The sequence below is a fragment of the Grampus griseus genome (assembly GCF_964374135.1).
Source record: "Grampus griseus genome assembly, chromosome: 8".
Classification (NCBI taxonomy): domain Eukaryota; kingdom Metazoa; phylum Chordata; class Mammalia; order Artiodactyla; family Delphinidae; genus Grampus; species Grampus griseus.
Genome location: NC_139002.1, coordinates 53,154,485 through 53,174,246, shown reverse-complemented (window position 1 = coordinate 53,174,246; position 19,762 = coordinate 53,154,485). Strand labels below are relative to the sequence as shown.

The 19,762-nt window shown below is 51.5% G+C and overlaps 1 protein-coding gene across 1 annotated transcript in view; it reads right to left on the bottom strand.

The window, feature by feature from the left end:
- TENM4 (teneurin transmembrane protein 4) overlaps positions 1–14,042 on the bottom strand; it is a 388,830-nt gene extending 374,788 nt beyond the window's left edge. Inside the window, exons 1-2 of the mRNA XM_082659462.1 lie at positions 13,757–14,042; positions 10,737–11,006 (exon numbers count right to left, since the gene is read on the bottom strand). Coding sequence (XP_082515588.1) covers positions 10,737–11,006; positions 13,757–13,979 — 493 coding nt within the window. The 5' untranslated portion in view covers positions 13,980–14,042. The remainder of the gene's footprint in view (positions 1–10,736; positions 11,007–13,756) is intronic.
- Between the last annotated feature and the right edge of the window lie 5,720 nt (positions 14,043–19,762).

Below are 19,762 nucleotides of genomic sequence, written 5' to 3'. Positions count from 1 at the left end.
CACCTTCAAATGACGATGAGACCTCTGTCTATCTCAAAGGTCGTTGCAAATGTTAAACAAACAGTGAAAACACTTTGTGATTCACAAAATGCTGCACAATTGCTAATAACAACACTATATGCTTATATAGCACTACCTAGGCGCCAGGTGCTATCCTAGGTGCTGTAACTCTCTGAGCTCATTTAATTCATAACATGCAATGAGGCAGTCAGTAGAATTATCCCCATTTTATAGGTGAGGACACTGAGGCATGGAGAGATTTAGAAACTTGCCTTGTGTAACACAAGGTAACACAGTTAATAAGAAGAGCTGGGGTTCAAACCCAGGCAGGCTGGCTCCAGAGTCTGTGCTTATAAGTGTAAGTTGCGGTGTTTTTGGAGGGGATTTTCGCACCTTTTAAACCACAAAAGCATTGGTTGTCATTCACTCAAATTTTTGCATTCCTGTTTCCATGAGGCAATGTGGTCAGGGGTAAGACCTTTGGATTCTAATTGCCCTGTGTTACGTATCAGCTTTGTGATCTCCTGGCTGGCAAGTGACTTAAGCTTTGGGGGCCTTAGTCAGCCTGGGGTACCCAGACCAGGTGGCCTAAATGGCAGAAATGTATTTTCTCACTGTTCTGGAGGGTGCCAGCATGGTCAGGTTCTGGTGAGGACTCTCTTCCTGGCTTGCAGACTGCTGCCTTCTTGCTGTGTTCACATATGGATTTTCCTCAGTGTGTGTGCCTGGAGAAAGCAATCTCTCTCTTCCTCTTCCTAAGGCACTAATTCCATCAGGAGGGGCCCCCCATCCTCATAACCTTACCTAATAAGCTTAAATATCTCCCAAAGGCCCCAATTCCAAATAGCATCACATTAGGGGTGAGAGCTTCAACATAGGAATTTAGGGAGGGACACATTTCCATCCATTCATCATCCATAAAATGGGGGAAAAACCTTCTATCTAATGGGCTGATGACCTCATCTGAATCAGGGGAAGTACCGGCCACCTCTGACCACTCCCTGCTTAAACCTTTTTTTTGTGGTTTCTTATGACCTTCACGGGAAAGGCTGAAGCCAGCAATTCCTAACCATCGTCTACCATGCTGGAACCCAGCTTTCCTCTCAGGCCTCAACGCTTAATTTCCATAGGCTCAGCCATGACAAACTTCTTGCTAATTCCTCAACAGTCCATACAGCCAGGAGTCAGACCTGAGGCTAGTTTTGTTTTGTTTTGTTTTTTGTTTTGCAGTATGTGGGCCTCTCACTGTTGAGGCCCCTCCCGTTGTGGAGCACAGGCTCCGGACGCGCAGGCCCAACGGCCATGGCTCATGGGCCCAGCTGCTCCGCGGCATGTGGGATCCTCCCAGACCGGGGCAAGAACCCGTGTCCCGTGCATCGGCAGGCGGAGTCTCAACCACTGTGCCACCAGGGAAGCCCTCACCACTGCTGCACCCCATCATCAGAGGAAGTTGGGCCTGTAGCTTTGGGAAGAGTCTGGGGGAGGGTCTGGGCTTCTCTGAGACCTCTTCCCTAAAGAGGTCTTTTGTGGGGTTTGCACTGAGCCTGGTTCCGGGGATCCTGTGGGTAATGACTGTCAGTCTCTGCCCGCTATGCTTCATGTCTCAAACCCATATGAACCCCCAGGAACTCTTCCTCACGCTTTGCTTCACATGTTTCCCTCCAGTCCAAAGTTAAAGGAAAGAAAGTCATTTCTATATTGTGGTCAGTCTGCCTGGGTTGATTAGTGTGAAATGAAACTTGTGGCAAGGACCCATGGGCTGGGGGAAACCAAATTCATCTCGACACGCTGGCTGCACGTGGTGCTCGTGCGTGATTCCCCTGGGTTCCTCTCCAGTTGCCTTTGTGCTGATGGAGAGATTCAGCTGGTTACGTGAACCCAGATTAAGGCCCCTGGATCCTCCTGTCAGCTTATCCTGTTTGGGGTGCTTTTTCTGCTGCCCGTAGCTACTCAAGGGCTTATCAGTTACCCCAACAGCCATTTACATAGGAGGAAGCTGTGGGAGGGAAGGAGAGAGATGGCCAGGTCCTACAACCCAGGGATTCCAGCTTTGTCATTATATAAGCCGTGTGACCTTTGGCAAGTCCATCTGATCCCGGAGCCCAGCTTCTTTTTGTTTTTTTTTTTTGCAGTACGCAGGCCTCTTACTGTTGTGGCCTCTCCCGTAGCGGAGCACAGGCTCCGGACGCGCAGGCTCAGTGGTCATGGCTCACGGGCCCAGCCGCTCCGCGGCATGTGGGATCTTCTCCGACCGGGGCACGAACCCACGTCCCCTGCATTGGCAGGCAGGCTCTCAACCACTGCGCCACCAGGGAAGCCTGCCCAGCTTCTTTTAACTGAATCATGAGGCCCTGCCCAGAAATGCATTCATTCTCCATAAGGGGGCCCTAGAAATACTACGCCAATAGTTTTTAGACAAGACTACGACAGCATGAATCATGGAATCTTCAAGCTGAGGGGTCCTTGAAGGAAAGGAATTAACATTCATCAGGTCCTGCTATGTGCCAAGTACCATCTTTTAAACTTATTATTATTTTTAACTGAATTGCATAGTAAGAAATACATTGTAAGTGGCGACCCAGTACAGGTGCTGTGTGTAAAGTACAGCTAAATAAAAATTCACAAAATAACACTGACTTCACTATGTTTGATGCACTCTATTCTGTTCTGCTCCTCTCTCATCCATTTATTCCCGTTATTTTAAATGATGGTGCTGAAACACAGCACTGATCTCAGGATCAGTTACGGCCCACAGCTGGGAAAAGGAAGCCCTGTATCTTTCATGTGCACACTTGCCTTTTGTGCTCCTTACAGCTTTAGGAGGTAGGCATGTGTTCATTCCCATGTTGCAGATGAAGAAACTGAGGCTCAGTGAGATGCAGTCATTCGCACAACATCACCCAATTCCTGAGTGGCTGAGCTGGGATTCTGAGTGTGACTCCAAGCCCATGCTGTTCCCAGTTATCTTGCTGCCTGAGAGTCCAATGATCCCATTTGGCTCAGGGGGAAACTGACGTCCAGAGAGGACAAGTAACTTGCTCAAGGTCACACTGGGTCTGGTGATAGAGCCTAACACTGAAACCAGATTCATCCCTGGATTCCACACACCCCAGCACTGGAACTAGGCTCCTGTGGGCAGGAAGCTCCTTCCTCACCATCGGTTACTCTCTTTCCTCCCTGAAGTCATCCTGGATTATATGAAGTTGAAACCGGCCAAGAGCCACTCTCCCTGGACAAAGCTGAGCTTACAAGAGGAAATAATGCCTTGCAAATGTCTTTTGGTAGGAAGTTTGTCATTGTGCACATCACTGCTTCCACTGGAACTGAAAGTCATGTTGGCTCAAATTAAAAGCAAAACTCTAGACCACTGTACCTCTCAGCACACACAGCGGGTCCTAACCTAGTTTCACAAGCGCAATCTATCTTAATTTAGCGTAGCTTTCCGGGCCTGTTTTTCCCTCCTCCCAGTTCAGAAGGAGGGTGCGCTTGTATTAGCACGTACTGCCCACCAGGGAGTGCTGCAGTGCGCACCAGTGGGGAGCGGATTTGGGATGTATTTAAAGTCTTCTTACAAGGAACTCACAAGAACAACAATATTAGTGGCTGTCAGATACCAGCTCCCAGATCACAGCAATTCCAGCAGAGGTGGTGCTATGGAGAGGAGGCCCCAGGTCAGACTTCACCAAGGCAGTCTGAGGCAGCTGAGCAGAAGGAAAGGCTGGAATTACGGACACAGAGAAGCCAAGATGATAACAAAAGAGATGGGACCAAGAGTCTCCTGGGGGCAGCATGACAAGGCTGGGAGCGGGAGTCGGGCAACAAGGTCAGAGATCCAGATGATCAGCAGCTGGATGGAGGGAGTATGGTGTGAGGAAGGGACAAGGGGTGTGGTTCACGACCAAGGCCATGAGCTTTGAGAGAGACAGCGGGGAGCGGCATGGGACAGGCCAACGCTAAAGGACTCTGCAGCTGGGCTGAAGGAGCTGTGAGGCCAGGAGAAGGATCAGGTGTGAGCCCCCTCCCCTTAGAGTACCTGGGACCCCATTTTGGTCACAGAACCTAAGAATACTGTAGTCTTCCTCACTGCTCACGAGGCCCTGGGGTGGAGCAGGGAAGGGCAGCTGGTTCCCCTCCCCAGGTACAGACCCCATCCTCACCATCTCCACGCACTGGTCCTGGCCTGAGCACCCACCCCCCTTCCTGAATTACTGCAGTAGCCTCCTACTCAGACACAGCCCGCTGGAGTTCAACACTGCTGCTTCCAGAATGACCCTGTCCAAGTATCAGTCAGACCCCGTCAGTCCCCAGCCCCTAGCCCAGAGCCTCCTGTGATTCTCCCTGCCATGGCCTGCACGTGGGCCCTACCCCACGTGCCCTCTCTGATCTCCCCACTGCAGCCACACTGGCCTCCCTGATGTTTTGGAACAATGCAGACACCCTCCTGCCCCAAGGCCCTTGAACCCGCCCTTCCCTCTGCCGGGATGGCTTTGCCTCCGGACTTCCTCGCCGCCAGCTCCCTCGCCTACCTCACATGTCATCTTCTCAGTGAAGCCTCCTCTGGCTGCACCCCCGGTCCCACCCTGGCATTCCCTATCCCCTCTCCTGTAACACTTAACATCTTGAAACATCCTATATAGTGTAGTTTTTAAGCTTGTTGATCAGTCTCCCCACTGATGAGTGGGCAGTTTTGTCTGTCTGGATCAGGCTGGAACCCCAATACCTATAACAGTAGGTGCTCAACAAACAGCTGCTAAATGACAGAGGATCTGCCTAACTCTCCAACTTTCCCTCCCAGCGCTCTCTGCCCCCATATCCCCAGTCACACCCGATGTTCCAGCCTCACGGGACACACCTGACATTTGTCCTCCTCCATGCCTTCGTCCACAGAGAATGCCCTTTCTTCCCCCTCCTTACCTGGTAGAATCCCTCCCGTCCCTCAAAGCCCAGGGACCAGGACTTCTTCCATAAAACCTTCTCAGAAACCTACTGGTTGGACTTCTTCCCTTAAACCTCTACAATGTCTACTTTAAATGTCTTTTCTCCAGCATGTCACAATTAGAGAGTGACCTGGTATAATCTCTAGGGTCCTGAGTAGCTCTAACAGGTTACGGATTCAATTTCTCTTCCGGCAGTTTCTAACAGTGACAAAGAAGTTTACCTTCCGGATACAGCAAGAATCAGCTCTCAGGTTGTGTATATTTTATTAGCATTGAGCTAATGAAAACATGTTTCTATAAAACAGAACAAACTGCAGAGTGCAGTGGTCAAGAAAGATAACAGGCAGTGGAGTGAGGCAGATCTGGATTCAAACCCTGGCTGTGCCATTTACTAGCTGTGCCACTGTTAGCAAGTCACCTAAGCTCTCTAAGTCATAGTTTTCTTGACTAAGAAACTAGTCTAGGAAAATGGGGAAAGGTTAAGAATCCATGCGTTTGTTGTCTCTAAGGTTCCTTCTAGCTCCCAGATTCTCAGATGCTCTGACTGTACTAGGCCCTCCTCAATCCTTTCTGGAACTTGGGGGCTTACAGTCCTCATTATGTGGATAACTCTGTCCAGTAAGAGACTCTAACTCCCTGAAAACATCAGGTACTTCTGCAGTATGGGAGGGAGCGTGAGCCTGCTTGTGGGGCAGAAGGGTAGTCAAATATAGGGGTAGAATCCCTACCCCAGCGGAACGAACCCAGCTTCCTGTCCTAGAGAAGGGAGCCTCGTGTCCAGTGGCTGAGTAGCTACAGTACTCTGGCCGCTTAGGGAATTAATGAGAGCTTTTCTTACAGATTTTAAAAACTAAATCTGGTGAGCATGGGGCCAGGGAGGGTAGAGGATAAATGGAGTTAAATTGGTAATGAGCTTCTTTCTCACTGGGCTTCAGGATGCTCACCTAATCTACAGACTCTCAGTAAACAGTCTGGCTGCCTAATTAGGTTACCCAGTAATCTCCCTTTTGACACCCAGGCTGCTTGATAATTTGGGTGTAACTGTGATTGTTTCCTTGTTTCTTTTCTAAGTGAATTTCTCAATTTGCCTCTGGGATTAGAGCTCGGGAGTAAATGCTCACTATTCCCCAGACCCACCACACCTCTTTGTGCCTCCAAACCTTGGCTCCAGCAACCTGCCTCTACTGGGAATGCCTCTCTCAGATCCCTCACGCTCAGTGCAGTCCTACTCGGCTGGCCTTCAAACTCTGGTGCACAGTGTGAGTGGAACGAAGGGATGAGCCTTTGTACCCTCAGGGCAAAACGAATGGCTCCTTCTACTGTCATCCCACAGCTCTTTAAACAATATTAATAGCTAAAAGCCTTTTAACCGTTTTTAAGCGCACAATTCAACGGCATTAAGTACGTTCACGTTGTGGTGCAATCATCACCGCTATCCATCTCCAGAACCTTTCCATTATCCCAAACTGATACTTCGTACCCATTAAACACGAACTCCCCATTTCCCTTCTCCCAGCCCTGGGTAATCGCTGGCACACTGTTTTAGAAATGAGGAAACTGTGGCATAGACAGGTGAGGCGACTTGCTCAAGGTTTCAGAACTGGGACATGGTCCAGGATTTGAGACCAAGTCTCCTCACTAGATCTGGAACCAGCTCTTTCCACCCTGCCACACTGCCTGCTAAACCTCCACCACCGATAGGGCTGCAAGGCTGTCATAGCTCCACCTCCCCCGCTATTCATCTAGATTCTTGATTCGAGAACGATGCCTGGTCCACTGAAGGAGCTCAGCATAGCTACAGAACAAATCACAGAAGGAATCTACAAAACAGACACTGTGTCCACCTGACCCCGTGGTTGGAAATGGAGCTCACAGTGCAACCTCTGCTTTCTAAAAAACACTTAGAGGATGCCAAGCGTGTGCCCGGCATGATGCCAGCTCCTGCTTGCTGTGGCTCTGCTCAGCAGGAGAGGCCTGGGGGCCGGCTCCGCCTGACGCCCCTGAGGGGGAAGATTTGTGTTTACATTACCCCGTCAATTCTGTATTTATTTTGGATATTAAGCAGCGACATAAAAGCTGCTGACATTAACCTTCGGGGGCAGAAATTGGCTTTAATGGACCCATAAAAAGTTATTGATGGCAGCTGCATGCAGCGTCACCATGACCTCAGCAAAAGCCTCCACCACTATCAATACTGTTGACAATTACTATTGACTAATGCAAGGCCGGATGTGGAGGCAGAGTCGACGTTCCTGTGGCTGGAAGTTGCCGGGGGTCATGCTTTGGTGTCCTCAGCTGCTGATTCCAAAAGAGGTGGGCAGAGGGCTCAAACTATAGCATCAGAGAGACCTGAGTTCAAATCCAAGCTTTGCCGACTTGCTGAATGACTGGCTGTACAATCTCTGGCAAGTCAGTTGACCTTTTGGGAGCCTCAGTTTTCCCATCTGGGAAATGGGGGTGCCACGGTGCTGTCATGAGGGTTGAAGGCAATGGCCCTTGTGCAGCAGCTTGACACGATAGGTCCTCAGCATGGCCTCCCCCTGCTCCTGAAACTGGCCGTAATGTGATGTGTTGGCTGATATGTCCAGTGGAGTTAAGCCCTGTTCTGATGGTAAGATCAGAGTTCTCATCACAGATAAAAGAGAGAACTGGGCTCAGGGGGATGAATGCGCGACCAAGAGACGAGGGCAGTGGAGAAAGATGTGAGAGCGGAAGGGGCAGGAAGAAGAGGGGGAAGCCGGGAAAGAACGGAGACTTCTGCATAGAGCCTGGCTCCAGCTCAGCTAGGTACACGGCCGCCGCACGCCCTTCACCTCTGGGCCCCAGTCCTCAGCTGTAAGTTCTGGTTGACAACAAAGCTGTCAACCTCCTTGGGTGGATAAAGGGGAGCCATCCCTATGGCTCCTTCACTGCCAGGATGAGGTACTGTCATTATTTAGACTCCAGTATAGCAAAGCCACTAATATAATTTTGCAGCCTGAAGCAAGTGGACAGGTGCAGGATGTCTGAGTTTGGAAGTCCAGGCCTGGAAGGGACGAGGCGGCCAGGGAGGAGCTCTTTGTTAGATCCACCTGCCCACCTCCTTTGCCTGCCCATCTTCCGTGAGCACAGTGAGACTTAGAGCGCTCTGGCCCAATGCCGAAATGCATGATTGGAAGGAGAGGGCGGTATGGCCAGGGAAGCAGGCAACCATCTCCCTGGCCCTGTTATCAGAGCCTGAAGCTCTTCAGGCTCGCCCACTAGGTCGTTATGACACAACAGAGGCTTAATTCAGCTGTAATTCAGCTCTCAGGGAATATACAATAAAGTGGGTGGTGTGTGCCTCACTCTGTCATGATTTTATGGAAAAATGATCATTTGTCACCATGGCAAGAAGCCTTCAAACGAACAAACAACCCAAGTACTTTGCTGCAGAGGAAATCCACTATGATTAGGGCCACAAGGGTAAAGGTTTTAGAATCATACAGGTCTGAGTTCAGATCTCGTCTTGCTAGCTATGTGACCTACACAGGTTTCTTAACCTCTCTGGGCTACAGATTCCTTATCCGGTACAGTGAGGGTAATAAAACCTATCTCAAGGTGTTGTAGAGGGAGTAAATGAGGTCATACAGCTAAGCACTTAGCACTGGGCATGGGGGTCTAATAATCAGTAGCAAGTATTAACTAGTATTGTTGTTATTACTATCATGTTCCTCTTGTGCACCTTCACCTTAACGTAAGGACTTCAAATCACGGAATTCTAGATCTAGAAGGGCCTACAGGTGATTCAGCTCACTTATTCTCCAGAAGTGTTCACTGGAACACTGGTCCTGTCACATGCTCTGAGAATAAAGGGTTTTTTACTCTCAGATCAATTTGCAACCCTCCTTGCTAATATCTCCATTAGCATGCATATTAACGTATTAAAGGCTCTGAGAAGTCCTGCAGTAAGGAAACTGGTTTAAGTTCCTTTAACTCAGTGTTTCCTACATTATTTGACCACAGAGCACTCCCCTCCACCCCTCTTCAATCTAAGAACTATTAACATTCTCAGAATACAAGAAATGCTGATTTCATTAAAACTACTTATTTTACAGATGAGGAAACTGAGGTCTAGAGAAAGGATCTAACTTATCCAATGCTACACCCTAGGTCAGCGATGGCACTGAGGCTTCCTGCCTCCCAGTTAGACACCATTTTCTCTGCACAGGCCTCGCACATCAAATTCAGCGTGTAGTGCAGAGGAGAGAAGGGGGCTGCTGTTTGGGCTTGGGCCTAGGAGGTGGGAAGGTGGATGAGGGAGTGTGGATGGCTCCCCACTGCACAGAGGGGAACCCCTTCAGATGCTGAGGTCATTGACCCCCTCCCAGGGCTGGTGGAGTATCAGGGGAGGGTGACACTGCCAAGCTGGTATTTGGGACCTGCTGTTCCTCTACCCCTCAAACAGGTGCGTCCCTAGGAAAAACTCCAAGTTCTCTAGCAGCAGTGGTGGAACAAATAGTTGCAATTCTGCTGCACCTGACTTTTTTAGGAGATAGGTTTCTCCACCTGACCCTGACCTTACCTAGTCTCCTGCCTGATCCCAAATCTGGGATTGTGTTGTGCCATAACCCACTGGAGCATCCTTTCCAGAGACTAACCCACCTAAGCCTTCACCTCTGACCTGGTGTCTCCACACACGTCCCCTGCCACCCTCAAACCACTTCTCCAATCCTCCCCACATCCTGGGGAGGAATCAAAGGATCCTGCATTTAGAGCTGGAAACCAGTAGGGGGCACTGGTACCTGGCTTGGTTCTTCCAGTTCTCGTTCAGCTCGCCATCCCCACGTCCCCCTTCCCACCTCTGGCGTGGCAGGGCCAGCAGACCCCCTCACTGGACCTCTGGGAAACAAAGCCCTCCCCGGGGCAGAGGGGCTGTCCTGGTCTCTGCCACCCTCCCTAAGTCTTTGCTGCCGGACTCCAGCAGGACCCTCCTTCCTTCACGTGGGCCTCATCCACAAGCTGCCCAGAGACTGTGGGCACAAGGTGCCACAGAAAGGGAAATTCCCTCAGCGGGTGGCCCACTGCAGGGCTGCATCCATCTCAGGGCCCCTCAGAGATCTGCCAGCAAGGTCCGAGAGTGAAGAGGAACATCCTGAAACACGGCTCCCTTTCCTTCCCCACAAAGAAGGAGACGTGTGAATAACTTGTCCTCTTTCTCTCCCACAGCATCTCTGCGGCCTTGGAAGAGAGCTACAGAGATGAGAGTGGAATAGAGTCCAGAGACAGCACTTCCTCCAATCTGCAGATGAGATCATGGGAAAGCTGGGGTAAAAACACGCGTTTTAAGTTACTCCAGCGTGACAGTTTTCGTGTGAAAGCTATCCTCTGATCAGCGTAAGACCCTGGGGTGGGGCAGCACGTGTGGTGGGCGCCCAGGGTGGTTGGGTACCTGGAGGCTGGAGGCCGCGTGAGCAGAGTTCCGCCAGGACCAGGCACGGCGACTGCCAGAGAGGATGAGCTGCAGGGGATGGGCTTCCGAGTGGAAGCCTCTGGCCCGTCTGCTCCCACCCGCACAGGTACCTTGTGAGCAGTAACCCTGCTCCTTCCGCACCCCTCTCATCTGGAATGAAAGTGCGGCAACCCGTCTCTGGCCTGTCACCCACGGGCGGGGGTTTCACGCGACCCTGCGAGAGGCTCTGCCTTTTGACGACGGACAGCAAAGCAATTTTCCACCGACTTCACCGGAGCCCCAAGGGATGGAGTAAAAGATCAATACTGTGATTAAAACCCCTGGCCCCATAACCCAGGCGCCCGGCACAGGCCAAGCGGGCCACTCACCGGTCTCCGCGTTCTCGTGCTCCGTGTCGGTGAGCGTGAGGTTGGAGTTGGCCCGGCTGGACAGGCAGGAGCTGCGCCCCGACCGTGTGCTGCGGCCCCACAGCTGCACGGGGTGCTCAGGGGACAGCACAGGGTCGGTCTCCAGGTCGGCCTCGGAGCTGGCCCCCATGGAGTAGCCACAGTGGGGGAGGCCGATGTCTGTCCGGTACAGGGTCCCGTGCGGGGGCGTCACCTCTCCCAGGCCCAGCTCACGCAGGGTGAAGTTGGTGCCTAGGAGGGAAGGCAGGGGAGCGGGATCAGGGCGTGAGGGGGGGCATCTCCCCACCAGAAGCCCGGCCCCTACCCCAGGACTCACTCTTGTCCTTTGAGCTCACTGTGATGTTCGATGCCCGGGCCTTTCCTCTGCACCCTCTCCACCAGCCCGAACCCTCCACCCCTTTATGGAGGGCCCAATACAAATGGCCCCTCGTCTGAGAAGCCTCCCCTCATCCTACACCCTGTGTGGGAGTCCCTGCTTCTTCCTCCGAGCTGCCTCTGAGAGTCCTCGGCCCTGGTCATGCCGCAGAGCAGAACTGCGTAAGAGCCTGAGTCCTCTGCTCGAGATGCCTCCACAGGGGCAGGGACTGTGTCCCGTTCATTCCTATTCCCTGGGCCTAGAAGGCAACCCGGTACCCAGTGCGGGCTCAGTACGTGTCTGCTAAATTGGACGGAGAGCTTCAGCTCTCCTCTTCCAGCCCAGGGAGGGCCTGCCAGCAAGGGGGGCTCCTGAGCAGGGCAGAAGCCTGGTCCATGAAATGCCAATGGTTCCCTGGGACCAGACGTTCCTTTCCAGCCGGTTCAGGAAAGCCTGGAGCAGGAAAGTGAAGAAGATGGTGACCAGCTGAGAAAAGTGGGCCTTGCACAAGGAGGTCGGCTCTGCCTTCTGTTTCCTCACGCCAGGTGGGCTGTGACAGGAACCAGCAGCCTCTGGGGTAACACAGGGAGCCAAGCGCACAGCCGAGGCTGGGCCGCTGACAGGTCTCTCGAGGCCCCGGGAAAGCCTGGCTGTGCCCACGACAGAGGCCGGGAAGACCCGGGTGCGGGGAGTTCACTCAGGGATCAGTGTTTGAGGGACAAAGGGGATACTGACTTCCATGGGAAACACAGCCTCCACATTACTCAGTGTTTACTCAGGGACAGCTTCTTCCATATTTTTAACATTCCCACGAGTGTACTGGGGGATGAGGAAGACCGGCAGACGAAGGCGCTAAGGATCATAGTCCAGTTAAACCGCCGATCTAGGAAATGGACTTATGACCAGGCAGCACCACATCTAACCCAATCCAAGCTGCCGTCGGGTACTGATGTACAGCAACGAGCAGGGCGTGGTGCCTGACCTCACAGAGCTCACAGTCAAGCGGGGGACACACAGCCCAGGCCATGATGAAGGGCTAAAGCCCCAAGTGGGGGGATCCATGGAGAGTGTGCTGGGAGCACAGAGGCAGAGGGCGGGGTATCAGGGTGGGAGCTCAGAGGTTTGCGGATGAGAGTAACCGGGAAGAGCGGAGTAAGAAGAGAGAAGAGGCAGATGCCCGTGCTTTGAAGGATCCCGCAACCAGGGTCAGGACTGAAGAGGACAAGCCTGCAAAGGAAGGAAGAAGGAACTGCCAGTGAGGCAGGAGGGGAACCCCCAGAGACGGCCTCCTCTCCCAGTCATGTGCATCGCTCTTAACCAGGAACCCCTGTGCCTCCCAGGGTCCTAGTCAGCTCCGTGTTCAGCCTGCCACAGAGTAAGTGCTCAGCGAAAGGTAGTTAAATAATCAGACAGACACACTCTGGTAGCACTCTGGAGGATGGATAAAGGGAGAGGGAAGGTGGGAGGAGAGAACTCTGCTACCCTCACAGGATTTTTGAGGCTCCAGGGAGGTAACGGGAGAGAGAACTTTGTAAGCTGCAGTGCCCATGCCTGCTGCCTATGAGCTGAGAATGTTTCTCATTTGTTATTTATGAAGATAAGAGGGGTTCCCTTTGGAGCCTCCCGTGCTAGGATGGCATCCAGGCCAATCTGGGCCTGGCAGGGCTCACCATTTGTCCCCTCCCCTCACTGAGACCCAGAGAGAACAATCAGTAGCCGGCAGCATTTCTGAAGCGCTTGCTCTGTGCAAGGGTCAAATGCTCTATTTTCAGTCCTCATCAATCCTCCCCACCACCTTGCAATTAAGAGGCATGGCTGTGATCCCACTGCCCAGGTGAAGACACTGAGGGCAGTAAAAATGGCAGAGCCAGAATTCAAATCAGGTCGGTCTGATGTCAGAGTTCGAGCTGTTAACCACAAATGGGAAAGAGCTGAAGACCCCTCGTCTTTTTTTTTTTTTTTTTTTTTTCTTTTTTTGCGGTACGCGGGCCTCTCACTGTTGTGGCCTCTCCCGTCACGGAGCACAGGCCCCGGACGCGCAGGCTCAGCAGCCATGGCTCACGGGCCCAGCCGCTCCGCGGCACGTGGGATCTTCCCGGACCGGGGCACGAACCCGTGTCCCCTGCATTGGCAGGCGGACTCTCAACCACTGCGCCACCAGGGAAGCCCAGACCCCTCGTCTTTAAAGCAGGAGAGGCAGCCTTGTTAACAGGTCAGCTTTCCTGTGGATCCAGGCCTAGTGGGAGAGGCATGGCGTCATCGCACTTACCTCGCAACGCGTCATCTCATTAGTCCTCAGGACAATTCAGTGCGGTAGCGAGTACTCATGGCCGTCTACCAGGGGAGGCTTAGAGGCGAGCCGGTGGTGGTCAGAACTCAGCTCCTAACCACCTCATTACGCCCACGAGGGGGGTGAGCATGAAAACGAATGAACTAAGAATGAACTACAGGGCAGGCTCTGACCAGGTCTAGGTGCCAAACTAGCGGAGTGCTGGTGCGGACGGGCGCCCTCCACCCCGCTTGGCTCCAGTCGCTGCTCAAGCGCGCCCATGCCACAGGGTGGGGGTGGGGGAGGAGGTACACCAGTGCGCAGGCGCGCCTCAAGCCCCGCCCCGGCCGCCCTCACCTGCGCGGCAGAACTCCTCGGCCTCCTGCGGGACCATGTCCTTGACGCGGCTGCCGTAGGCGAGGCGGGCGTCCTGGTCGTAGGCCTTGAGGGTCTCGCTGGAGCTGTAGGATTTCTGCGGGGCCTTGCCCTCCTCGCTGTCTGCGGACGAGCTGGTGTAGCGGCGCTCGGCGTCGCGGCGCCGGGTGAGCGAGCGGTACGGCTTCCTCTCCTTAACGTCCATGGCCTCCGGCCGGCGCTCCTCCACATCCACGAACAGGGTCCTCGCCGCACTCAGGGCTGAGTGGTCTGGAGCCCGAGAAACCAAAGAAAGGGCGTCAGTTCCGGCCCCAGGGGGCAAAGGCAATCCCCGGGTCCATCCCGGACCTCGATTCACCCGGCAGTGCTGTGGACATGGGGCCTCAGGCTCTGGAGGGGAGGGCGTCGCTCCACGGCCACGCAGCCATAAGTAGCACAGGGGGACTTGCACCCAAGGCTTGTTATGATGAATCCTTTCTCTTCCTGCTACACGACCGACCTGTCTCCCCTGTGGAGATGCCCTCAGCCTCTCCTTCAGTGATGTCTATCAAGGAAGCTGACAACAAAGGCCAGAGGGCACTAGTTTTCCCAATCCTGCTATAGATGTGAACCCCGTGTGTGTTCCCATCAGTCCTCCGGCTGGGACAGGGCCTCACGCAGAACAGGGGCTCTTTAAGAATTTGTGAAATGAACGACTATATTCAGGCACTGGGGTAAGCGCTTTGCATATAATTATCTCATTCAATTGTCACACGTCCTGAGAGATTATTACTGTCTCCAACCTTTTCTGGAAATGAGCCAAGGTATAAACAACCAATCCACAGTTATCACCACCAGATAATTAAATAATCACCTGCTTATCGTCTGTTTTCTTGCACTCATATGCAAGCACCATGAGAGCAGGGGCCTTACCTGTTCTGCTCACTCCTGATCTATTGCACCTGAAGTGAAGCCTGGTGCCTCCAATGCACATTTAGTTAAACAGCCAACCAGTCTCCATCTGACAGATGAGAAAACTGAGGTTCCAAACCTCCCTCAAGGTGACTCAGGTGGTAAGTATCAAAGTCAGGATCTGAAACCAGGTCTGTTTGGCTCTAAAGTCCGAGTTTTTCCTATTTTATTATGCTCCCTGAGTCCCCTCCCTCCCACCACACAGAAGTGTCCTTCCAGCTAGGCTGGGCCTGGACTACCATGCTGATCGGAGAACTCCGTCACCTCCAGACTCATCCGTCTCATTGGAGGCACCATCGGCACCTGGGGAAGCCGCGGCACCTGCCGCATATGTCGGGTTTGCCAGGCTGTGTGGCTGGTAGGAAGCTCCTAATCTCCCTTTCTCCTCTTTTCCCCATCTTGACCCTTTTGCCCTAGGCCGACACATTTTTTAAAGCTCTTATAACACCGCCTTTCTCTTTCCAGATGTCTTCCTCTGGCTCTGGGGTAGCAAATAGCCCCCTACAAGAGCCAGGAGGTCAGCACAGGAGGAAAGCAGGATATCCTACACAAAGGATGATGAGCGCTCCTTCTTGAAACATACAACCTTCTCAGTTCTTTCATTGTTCCACTTTCCAGAGCAACATGGGTATACAAAACCTTCTACTGCGTCACTGTCCTATTAGAGAAACAACAGAGCAAGAGCTGTCATCAAGGAGTCTCAGTGCCCAGGGTGGGGCCTCTGACCAACAAAGAGGGCGGGCCTGTTCAACGGGGCAGTGGGTGTTCAGTGCCTCCCAATGCTGTGACATAGGAGTGTAGGGTGTCTTATGAATTTTTATGACAAGCTGGAAATTTGGACTTGGATGTAAAATGTATGATTTTTAAATGTAATCCATTATTACATGTAGGCCAAGTTAAACACACTGATAGGTCAGTTTTGTTCTGAGGGCTAGCGATTTCCGAGTTCTGCCTTTGATCGTGGACATTGAAGGTATCGGTATCCCTGTGGCCTGAGGATGCTCTCTTCCCTCCCAAGAGGGAAGAACCACCTCTTAGGTGGTTCTGAGGATGAAATGAGTTAATACATGTCCCTGGTACATATGATCCCTGATACACAATGGGTGCTCAATACATGTTCGCCATTATTATCATCAGAAAAAACCCGCCTTTTATTTTTAAAAGGCATACTTTGGAAGGTTCCAGCTAGATGTCAGTTATAACTGGAGAAGGAACGTTCCCTCAAACATACGTTAATAAGGCTGAGACACATTTTAGGCTGTTAAGTTGGTGGATGACTATGTGTCTTACCAGTGTCCTGTACCTGTTGACTGAAGACAATGGCTTCAAGGCAGAGGCTCAGTAATTGCAAATTAAGAACACAGTCCCCAAACTCATGGCTTCCCTATTACAAATCAGAGGCAAGGAGAACATTTGCCTTGCTCTCATTTCCTTTTCAGTCTTAATATAGTAATTCAGTAAATATTTACTTTTTTTCAACAGATGGGAGACCAGTCATGGTTCACACTCAAATTGGCATTTTTTTTAAAGTTTTTTTTGATGTGGACCGTTTTTAAAGTCTTTATTGAATTTGTTACAATATTGCTTCCATTTTATGTTTTGGTTTTTTTGGCCACGAGGCATGTGGGATCTTAGCTCCCGGACCAGGGATCAAACCTGCACCTCCTGCATTGGAAGGCGAAGTCTTAACCACTGGACCGCCAGGGAAGTCCCTCAAATTGGCATTTAATTGAGAGAAAAAGAAGAGGTCGGGATGAAAGAAGTGACAGTGGAGAAAAGCTCCTCTTGGAGCAAGAGTCTGCAGCATAGCGATGCTGAGACCCTGGAGGGGGGGAGCAGTGCCGGGAAGGGCGTCAGAAGCACCCGCACACGTCCATGCCTACACAAGTCAGTCCCTGCTTACCCTGCTGACCTCCGGGTTCCCCACCTGCTGGTTCCTGATCCTCCTCTGCTTCCTCTCACTGCCCACAGAACAACCCGCCAACCCAACTCGACTCTCACGGACGCATGCCCCTACTGCCTGCTGAAACTCTTTGCCAGGTAAGCCCCGAGCACACAAATATGCCTTTGCAGAGGAGTTCATTTCCACAACCCATTACAGACCAGTCTCGCGCTGGGACTGGGGCCCAGAGGTGAGCAGGACACAAGCCTTGCGGGGGCAGCTACCGTCTCTCTGGGGTGTCAGCCATAGGGGCCATCAATGATGAGTGCTTTGATAAAGCATGAACCGTAGTTTATAACTTTCGGGGGTCATTTCTGGTCTATCTGTGGGGAAGGAGAGTGGGCTCTGGCCAAGAGAAGGGAAGAATCATGTCTGCATTGGGTGCTGTGGTTGGTGCTTCCCACACAGACCCACGGGAACTCTAGTTACTTGGGTTTGTTTTGGCCACGCCTCACAGCATGTGGGCTCTTAGTTCCCTGACCAGGGATTGAACCCTCGCCCCTTGCATTGGAAGTATGGAGTCTTAACCACTGGACTGCCAGGGAAGTACCCTAATTACTTCTCATTTTAGAGAGGTGACTCAGTGAGCCAGTTGGTTGATAAGTTCACACAGCCAGTGAGCCAGTGATTCTAAAATCCACTTTTCTTTTACATGGAGCTGGTTCAGATGGATCTGGAAGGTTTGAACAGGTCTGTTAACGTGGGGAAGCCTGGAGACACATGGTAGTGATAGGAAGAGAGGCAGTGACAATACAATGATTTTTTTTTTTTTTTATGGCTGCATTGGGTCTTCATTGCACTGCGTGGGCTTCTCATTGCAGTGGCTTCTCTTGTTGCAGAGCACGGGCTCTAGGCACGTGGGCTTCAGTAGTTGCGGCTCACAGGCTCTAGAGCGCAGGCTCAGTAGTCGTGGTGCACGGGCTTAGTTGCTCCGTGGCATGTGGGATCTTCCCGGACCAGGGATCTAACCCGTGTCCTCTGCATTGGCAGGCGGATTCTTAACCACTGCGCCACAAGGGAAGTCCCAAAATGACTGTTAATTTAATACCTACTCATGCTGGGAACTTTGTACATGTTGTTTCTAATCTCTACAACAACTAGGCAGGTTAGATATTATCCTCTTATTTTATATTTTCTCTTACTTTTATTTTATAAATGAGATAACAAGCTCAAAGAGATTAAGTGATTTGCTCTAAATCACATGGCTTCCAAATATCAGGGTCTAGATTTGAATCAGAAGAAAATGTTTAAACCTGAAGAAAGGTATTACACACACCTAGTACCAGAGGTTAATTCATTCGGTACATAATTGCTAAGGACTGTTCTCTCCTAACTGTGGTGGGAGCTGCATGAAGGCAAGACATGAGGTTCCCTTCTGCCCTCCCCTCCTCTCCCCCTGTTCCCCCTTCCCCGCCTCCCCCCAACACTGACTTCCTACTCTGCTTTCCAAGCCTTGTGTGAGGCTTCGGTGGACAAGACAAATGAGCTTCTTACTCCTTGGAGCTTCTAGACAGTGGGCAAGTCAGACAGGGAGAGAGGCAGGGGAAGGACACCAGAGTGGCCCCTAACCTAGGTCAGGTGGGCCGAAGGTGGAGAGATGATTAAGGGACCACTGCTCAGAGAAAGTGACATCTAAACCACGACCAAAGAAAGTCAAGGAAAAGTGAGACAGGCCAGATGGTTTTGAGGTAAGGAGAGAAAAGGAGTCTAGATCCGTGACTTCCCCGTGTTCTCTCACCTACAGTAAACATTTATTTCACACACATAAATCTACAAAGTTCTAACTAAAACAAAAATTTCAAAAAACATGCCTAACCTTTCCTCAGGGGTGGAATCTGGTATTTTCTCTCTTATTCTATTTGACTAAGAGAGAATTATGGATGGATTGCCAACCTACAGTTTGAAAAAGACCATTCTAGGTCACAACCTGCATGAAAGTGGGAGGGGTGAGGGAGTTAGGGAACAGACAGAACCCAAACTTCAGTGAGGGAAAGAGGTCTCAGGTGAAGCTTGAGAGGTGAAGAGCCTGGTAGGAAAATAAAAAGGCACTTCCATGAATGATGATAACACAAGTGGACAGTACAATGTAAAAGTGCAGGTGGCAGAAAGCCTGGATCTGGCGATCCCAGGGGAGCGTGCCCTCTAGCTGGTTTTCTGGTGCCGGGAGCTGGCCTGGAAGAAAGACAAGGAGGATGTGGGACTCGGGGAGAGAAGAGGAGATGGGGAAACAAAGCTTTTGGTGTTTGGGAGAAACTCAAAAAGCCAACTCGGGCCCTTTACATGGGCTCCAGCAATACTTATGAGAGGCAGGGGCCTGGAGCATTCACAGGGAGACGTCATCAGACCTACAGACCTGCCGAGGACCCTTTGCCCCTGCCAAAGCCTCAGGGAAACGGGGGCTGTTACAACCCTGGACTTCCTCGCAACCTCGGAAATGACCAGAGACAAGCCAGGAAATTGACTGAATTCCTACTGGACTAAAGTTTTATAAGTTTTCCTTAACACAAGCACATGGTGATATTTTCAGTTCTTAGTGTGTCAAAAAGGGCTCATAAATACTTGAGCTAAAATGTGTTCTGCAAAATATAAGTCCTAGGCAGTATCTGTGTGTATATGTGTGCATAAAGTCATCATAAATTTTTACTTTCCTTCAGAGTTTGCTCTTGCAAGTCCTTTGTTCACAACTCCAGTGTGATATGAAGGGGAATGCCAGGGAGAGAGGCACCTAGTCTGTGCCAGGTACTGTGCTGGGCTATGAACAAACCAAAGAGGTAGGCACCGTATCCCACAGATTTGGAAACTGAGCCTCGGAGAAACAAAGGGATGCTCAAGTTCACACAGAATGCCAAGACTGGAATCTTATTGCTCTCTTCTCGCTGTGGTAGAGCATATTTCCCTGATCTGTCACATGAGGGAATCCTTTGCCTTTTAAAATGGTAAGAGAGTGATTATAATAAGGGTGGCTAAAGGCAAGGTGTTTACATGCATTACCTTGTTTAACCCTCACCAGGCCCTTGAACCATTCGCATTTGAGAGATGAAAGAAACCGGGATTTTGAGTGGTTAAATGCCTTGCCCAGAGGACCACAGCAAGGA